Here is a 7569-nt window from a genome sequence, read left to right as displayed (position 1 = left end):
AGTAGTTTCACTTTAATCATACTTTGTCACCACTGTAAGTCAATATTTTAATTAAAAACTTCAGAACAAATTTTCTAATATTATTGCAGCATGTGAGGCCAGTATGTCAATGCGCTATGAAAACAATTGTTTTTAAGGAAATGTCCAGTAAACAGCCTAAAATATGACATGATATGTTTTGGTTTCACAAGTTGATTATTGATTTTATTCTTCTGGTAATTTGGTGTAGTGTGTTTGCATTATGTTGTTTTAATTGCATTTTATTTTATCTGAAGAGTTTTTCATTTTATTTTTCTGCACAAGCAACTTGTAACCTTGGTAAGAAAGGTGTTACATAAATACAGATTATTATTAGAACAGATTATCAGTATATGTAATTTAATATAGTTACACAATTTTCAATGAAAGCTGAATATCAAACACAACCAGTGAGGTGAATGTTCTGTTTTCTCACTGCTGTTTCTCCAGTGTAAGAGACGCGCAGTGGGAAGGCACTGCTGAGAGTTTTTCCCCAGAAGACTCCTCGGTCTCAAGCTGACATCTGGCCTCTTCACCGTTCGAAGGTTTCCATCGCCCTGCACCTCCCATCCTGCCAGCCTCTTCTTGCATGTGCACAAGGTGCAACCACGTGTTACCTGCTCCAGAGGAGAAGTGGGGAACGCACTTCAGGAGGAGGCTCACATGCAGAAGATGGTGCAAAAACAGCACTTGTTTGGATGCCGTTTGATTTTTTCCATTTGTAACATCCACCGCGGGCTCTGAGGATGGACTGGCCGGGAAGGAGCTGCTCTGGGTGTGTCTGTGTGAAGTCACCGTGAGGATTTTATTGGAGTCACTGAAGGGAACTAAAGGTAAGACTACAGACGTGTGTGAACTGATTTATATTTCTATCATTTTCTTCTCCTTTTGTTTGGCTAACCTCGTTAATCACAATGCTGATAATCCACATGTCTAATTTCTTAATAAAACAATTCAGTGACAGGAATCAGGAGAGATGTTAATATATATCAAAATGTTCAAAAAGCTCAGCTTAATAATGCAGAAAAAAACAATATGTATATATTACATATCACATATTTATATGCAATTGTTGAGAAGATGTTAAGTGGATTTTTTAAGTAAGCTTTATTTACAGATCTGTAATCCTTTCCGAGAAATAATTATGTAATCTGGCAGTAATTATAGGGAAAAATCATTAATTATTAGGTAAAATAATTCAATCTCCCTATGTTTTAAACTGCTTGCTGCTGACAAATACTGTACTGAGATTACTCTAGCAGTTAGTTGGAAGTAATTATGTAATTGCAACCAATTTACAGTATTTTTTCTTGGAAACTTTGCAATACAGTTGAGAAATGATTATGGAATCATGTGGCTCTGAAAAAAAAAAACATAGAGGAGAAGAAGGAGAAGAAGAAGAAGAGGAAGTTCAACTGGTTTGATGAACCCACTTGGCTTTTATTCAGCACCCTGGTTTCCAAAGCGATGTGGCTCCCTGAGGGGAACCAGCTGATTGGCTCTGTGAGCTTCAAGCCCGAGTGTGTGTGTGTTTTCGTTAATGATCCACCAATTAGTCACACAGCGGCAACAGTCGACTAAACACCTCGTCATCCGTCTGCGCTGCCGCGGGTGGGAGCAGGCCGCTCAACTCCTGTTCCAGGGGACGGGGGGCAAAAAAAAACATGTTTCAGGTGAACTTCCATCACGTCAAGACTGCGTTTCCAACAATGCAGCGTGTGCTTCAGTCACCGCAGCAACCGGCTGCTGCGTGGCGGGCCAGGTGAGGGACTGTGGCAGACAGTCCCAGTCGTCCTCCCTCCCCCTGTCCCCTGACTATAATCTGTCATACGCACCATAAACACTCCCTGTAAACTATAAACACTTTCCTCTGCTGCCACTGCAGGAGGAGTGAAAACACGTCCATCACTCCGAGGTCATGTAGAATAGATCTAAGGAGGCTGTAACACCAGTGTTTTGCCCACACCTGCAGATCTGAAGATGACGGGCCAGGCGGCGGAGAGAGACCGGTCGCCACACAATCTGTCTGTGAAGACCACCTTGGAGGAGGAGATCGAGAGAGCCGAGAGTATTCTTAGCAGGTGACAGCAACAGTTACGACCTGTGTCGGGATGTGTTTGTGTCAGAGGTTTTGTCTGATAGAAGCATGTAGGACCATGTGTGTGTTTTTTATCTCGCAGGGTGCCATCTGTCTGCGATGACACGTCCTCAGAGCTGAACAGAGTCGCCGCTCTTGACCCTCATGGCGGCAACTCCAGAAATTCTTTTCAAAGGAACGGAGCGATCTCAAGGTAAAGCTTTGACAACCCACGTCAGGCTCCTTCACAAAGCTTTCATCAACTGGCGACGAGTCACGACGAGTCTTTTGTTCAAGTCTTTTTAAGATCAGAGGTCGGATAGAAGTATGTTGTTATATTCATTAGTTGAAACGCTTAAATACACAGTATGTAACTAACAGTTTCTCAGTCAAACAAGGCATAAAACTTAGTTTGATAATGTCGTGAAGTAGCAAGGAATCATGGGAGTTGATGTCTTCACTGACAAACAACCACCCGCTGCCAATCTATCTGACGTGACTCAGATCAGGTGTTTACCCAGAAGTCATAGCGCCAGATGGCCAAATAAAACACAGTGTAGCCCTTAAAGAAATTACGGATTCCTTTTGGTTTGAAAATTGTTGTAAAAAAAAACCCATCTCAACTAAAAAAATTCAACAAGGTACAATTTGACAATTTGGTCCAACGTTTGAAATGTTGCATACTGTATCTTTAAAAACCAGTGAGAAGGTTTTCCCTCATTTTCTGTTGTGTAAAACTTCCTCTTGATTTACTCAAAGCTGTTACTTGCTCAGGATATTTTGTACCTTTTTTTAACATGATTTAATTGGAATTCCTGGATCTCTTTGGTTTCTTAATCTTTCCCATAACGCATTTGTTTTTGATCAATCCAAGGATGTTGCACAGATGTTGGAAGCGACTCTTCCATCACCCTTACACTTGTCCCGCCGTCTGGTTTTGTGAGACACGTTGACAGCTGGAGGAAATGGTGTTTGGCGAGGCTGCCGGTCCACTCTGTGATGTTTCTGTCCATAAATAACCGTCCATTTGATGGAGAGTTGTTCTGCGGCTTCTTGATTGTGTCAGGGATTTGTTTTCATCTGTGCTCAATCTGATGAGCGTCTTCCAAAGAAACAGCTCTGATTCACACATGATGTTTCACTGGTAAAGTGACTGTGTGTTTGTTGTGTGTGTGTGTGTGTGTGTGTGTCAGACTGGTGAGCCTGGTGGTGAGACTGAGGGAATGGGCGCACAGGAGCCTGTTGGAGGAGGAGGAGCGGCCCGACTCCTTCATGGAGCGCTTTCGGGGCCCTGAGCTGAGGATGGCTCCCAGCCGCAACAGCACCACGCAAGACGCCAACGGCAACAATGCCAAAGGGAACTTCAGGTTTGTCTGCGTGCATGAAACATTACTCTGCACTTTGATTTACAGTACGTTATATACAATGGGAGTAATGCAGGCCAGTTCTACGAGAGGGTCGTGGGAAAAGAGCACAGCACTTCAGGGTGTTGATTCAACTCTGGCAGGTTTGAAGGTCAGGAAGTAAGATATGGCCACCAGTCAAAGGTTGCTCCAAACATACAGGGGACAGCCAAGCAGAGTCCCCGCTAACTGCTACCTCACTTGTCTGTCACTACCACCTGACATTAGCTAGTTAGCTCAGTTAGCCATGCAGCTAGTGGCCCATTAGGAGACTCAGGTCCACCCAGACTGAGAGCTTGGCGTACCGTCTTGGGGTTTATTACACAGGCAATGGAACTGGGCTCAGCAGCCTCCCAGTGAACATGGCCCAGTTTAAAGACTTACTTACTTACTCTGGTAATACGCTGCGCCCTGTCTGCAGTTTATGAGTGTGCAAAGAAGAATAAGGTACAGAAACAGCACAAGCTTCAAAAATGACCCCACAGAATCAACACACATTGCTTTTATATCTCGCGGCTACTTCTATCTTGCCGTCTGTCTTTGCAGACACACAAGCCACAGTTGCATCTGGTATCATTTTTCATTCTCTCCCATTCTTTCAGGAAAAAGTGGGATTTGTTTGTGGTGTCCCCATCCGATAACGCCTACTACCGTTGGCTATTCGTCATCGCCATGGCGGTGCTCTACAACTGGTTCCTCGTCGTAGCGAGGTAATCACACAGCAGTTGTTATCTGTCGGAGCCCTGCAGCCTCCAGAGAGAGGTGATGGATGCAGTGACTGGTGTACTGTGTACTGTCCTCTCCAACTGGAGCAATAAATCTTTCTCTTCTTTTTATTAACAGGGCGTGCTTTGACAGGTTACAGGTGGGCAATTACATCTGTTGGCTGGTGCTGGACTACCTGTCTGACTTTGTGTACCTGATGGACACTCTTGTCCGACTTCGCACAGGTAGCCTATTTTAAAATCTAGCCTCTGGCCTCTATTCACATAACAGAGGTGCTAAGCCTAAAAGGTCCCATATTGTGTCATACTGTCACTCTCACCGTTCAACTGAATTTGCGCTCCATGTCTCTCGTCTCAGGGTTTCTGGAACAAGGCCTGCTGGTGAAGGACCACGCCAAGCTCAGAGACAGCTACGTCCGAACGTTACAGTTCAAGCTGGACGTGGTCTCCATCCTGCCCACTGACCTGGCGTACATCTCCACCGGCATCCACACACCGCAGCTCAGGTTCAACCGCCTGCTGCGCTTCCCACGCATGTTTGAGTTCTTCGACCGCACTGAGACACGCACCAACTACCCCAACATCTTTCGTATCGGCAACTTGGTGCTTTACATCCTGGTCATCATTCACTGGAACGCCTGCATCTACTACGCTATATCCAAGTCTTTGGGGTTGGGCTCAGACACTTGGGTGTTCCCGAACATCTCCAAGCCTGAGTTTTCCTCCCTGACTCGGAGTTACGTCTACTGTCTGTACTGGTCCACACTTACCCTCACCACCATTGGAGAGATGCCCGCACCTGTGCGAGACGAAGAGTACCTCTTTGTGGTCTTTGACTTTCTTGTCGGGGTACTGATCTTTGCCACGATTGTGGGAAACGTGGGCTCTATGATCGCCAACATGAACGCCACGCGTGCTGAGTTTCAAGCTCGGATCGACGCCATCAAACACTACATGCACTTCCGCAAAGTCAGCAAGGAACTGGAGACGCGTGTGATTAAATGGTTCGACTACCTGTGGACCAACAAGAAGGCAGTGGACGAGCAGGAGGTGCTGAAGAACTTGCCAAACAAATTGCGTGCTGAGATAGCTATTAATGTTCACCTGGAGACTCTGAAGAAAGTACGCATTTTTCAAGACTGTGAGGCAGGACTGCTGGTGGAGCTGGTGCTCAAGCTGCGCCCGCAGGTCTTCAGTCCGGGGGACTACATCTGCAGAAAGGGGGACATAGGAAAGGAGATGTACATCATCAAAGAGGGGAAGCTGGCAGTGGTGGCAGACGACGGGGTCACACAGTACGCTCTGCTCACCTCCGGCAGCTGCTTCGGGGAAATCAGCATCCTGAACATAATAGGTAGCAAAATGGGGAATCGGCGAACAGCCAACATCCGCAGCTTGGGCTACTCTGATCTCTTCTGCCTCTCTAAGGACGACTTGATGGAAGCAGTGACCGAGTACCCAGATGCTAAGACTGTTCTGGAGGAGAGGGGCCGGGAGATCCTGATGAAGGAGGGTCTGCTGGACGAGAACGCAGAGAGCGGCGGGCTACAGAAAGAAGACACGGAGGAGAAGGTGGAGAGGCTGGAGTCTTCCTTGGACAGTCTTCAGACTCGCTTCTCCCGTCTGCTCAGCGAGTACACGCACACTCAGCAACGGCTGAAGCAGCGCATCACTCTGCTGGAGCGGCAGCTCAATCAGACGGACTGTGGAGCAGACCCGACAGATGACACAGGCGCAGATGCAGAGACAGGCAATGAAACAAACCCCGGGCCTGTTGTTGGTGCAGACGGGTCGCCGCGACGAAATAATGTGCAAATAGAGGACAAAAAGAGCCCGACATCAAAACATTAAGTGTCACTCAGGAGATGCACATTTCCTGAGATACTTTGATTCAGGCTCATTAAGAGTATAGAAAAACTACCATTGTGAGAACGCTTTTATCAGTTCAGCTGAGTGTAAAAAGATGCATGTCAATAAAAAATGAAAAGAAAGAGGAAAACACTGCTCTGTCCACGCAGACTCTGAGTTCTTGTCTATGCAAAAAAAAAACAAAACAAAACAAAACAAAACAAAACAAAAAACAGCGAGTTGAATGTGCGTTTAACGGACTGTCCAAGATCATCCAAGATCAAGGGATGGAGGGATGGAGAACACATTGTTGTACATTAAAAACCTGAGAAATGAAGTTTAGAAGTTTCATTTTAGACCTCAGAGCACTAAAACTTGCTGGTTGTTATAGTTTCTGTAAACATCTCGAGTTCAGTTGCGTCAGCAGAGAGATTCAGTTCTCTTGACATATATTACGCTCCGGGCCTGAACACATTGTCTCCTGCCACTCCCTCTGAGGAAACAGTCCCAGGAGAGACGCGAGGAGGTGATTTGCAGTGTACACACACACAAACACAGTTATTTTCCAGCGTCCTAACGCAGGTTAGATCTGAACCACACATACTTTGATGATGACTGCAACATTTTCTTGCCTACGCTGGCTTCTGTGGGACAGCCGAGCAGAGTAGTAAAAAGCGATGTGTGTGAAATGACTTACATACAGTTTGCAGTCTATTTTCTCAGCTGTGCCACAAATTGGCTTCCATTGAGTGTGATTTTTATCAGCTATTTAAATGTACTTTTCCAGTCTTATATTAAAACGAGGGAGCCACTTTCTGTGTCTCTGTCTGCATTTACTTACTCTCCCATTTTCTATCCTGCAGACTCACTCTCTGAGGCGAGCGACCGGGGATTTTCCAGTTATTCAGCCTCTGCATTCCAGGATACAACTGAACCACATGAGCGGCGTCGATAAGCGCAGCTGGAACAATGCCTCTGCAGCAGGGCCGGCTAAAATAAAGAGGCAGGAGGTAATGAGTGCATATCCCCCCGCAGCCTCCGAAGGAATGGGCAGGATCAGGTACGATGGACAAAGGAGTCCTAATGGCTCTGTACACGCCTGAGGCTGGTCCACCACAAATACATATATGACCTTAAGTATCAAATGTAATGATAATATTACCAGTTTGCCTGTTGCAGTTTGTTTTTATAATTTAATTGAATATCAATGACATCTATGTGTACGCTCAACTGGATTAAAGGTGCAGTATGTAAGAATTTTAGCTGATGACATTTAGAATTGAACCAAAATTGATCAGCAGAAAATTAAGAGATAACACCTTTGATGCTTTGTGGTGTTTTCTGTAGTTTGTGTATAGCATTGCAGATAACTACTGAAGTTAGCATGCTAACCAGCTAACACCCATCCCACCAACACTTCTCCGGCTCTCTCAGTCCAGACCAGTAGCTGCATGGCTAACAGAGCTAACAGCAGCTACTGTAAGCAGCAGTTAGCAGT

The 7569-nt window shown here is 45.7% G+C and overlaps 1 protein-coding gene across 2 annotated transcripts; it reads left to right on the top strand.

Annotated features, from left to right (window-relative positions):
* Positions 1 to 379: 379 nt before the first annotated feature.
* Positions 380 to 7072, top strand: cnga2b (cyclic nucleotide gated channel subunit alpha 2b). 2 transcript variants are annotated; one of them, XM_037119837.1, is made up of 8 exons: positions 380 to 851; positions 1991 to 2099; positions 2199 to 2309; positions 3289 to 3462; positions 4101 to 4208; positions 4342 to 4448; positions 4582 to 6597; positions 6935 to 7072. In XM_037119837.1, exons 2-7 carry the CDS (start codon positions 1999 to 2001, stop codon positions 6072 to 6074), a joined length of 2094 nt encoding a protein of 697 aa, XP_036975732.1. In that variant the 5' UTR covers positions 380 to 851; positions 1991 to 1998; the 3' UTR covers positions 6075 to 6597; positions 6935 to 7072. The 2 variants fall into 2 exon arrangements, with proteins under 2 accessions (XP_036975732.1, XP_036975730.1); XM_037119835.1 differs by lacking the exon at positions 380 to 851 and adding an exon at positions 906 to 1691.
* Positions 7073 to 7569: the final 497 nt, after the last annotated feature.

Source organism: Acanthopagrus latus, chromosome 13, assembly GCF_904848185.1.
Source record: "Acanthopagrus latus isolate v.2019 chromosome 13, fAcaLat1.1, whole genome shotgun sequence".
Lineage (NCBI taxonomy): Eukaryota > Metazoa > Chordata > Actinopteri > Spariformes > Sparidae > Acanthopagrus > Acanthopagrus latus.
The sequence above is the reverse complement of the archived record's forward strand: the minus strand, read 5'-3'. Positions and strand labels throughout refer to the sequence as shown.

Bases quoted from the DNA above. Each gene is read 5' to 3' on its own strand.
- cnga2b (XM_037119835.1), top strand. From the start codon at position 1,559: ATGATCCACCAATTAGTCACACAGCGGCAACAGTCGACTAAACACCTC. The intron at 2,100-2,198 runs GTGACAGCAACA...TTTATCTCGCAG, and splicing joins GCCGAGAGTATTCTTAGCAG to GGTGCCATCTGTCTGCGATG. The intron at 4,209-4,341 runs GTAATCACACAG...TTTTATTAACAG, and splicing joins TGGTTCCTCGTCGTAGCGAG to GGCGTGCTTTGACAGGTTAC.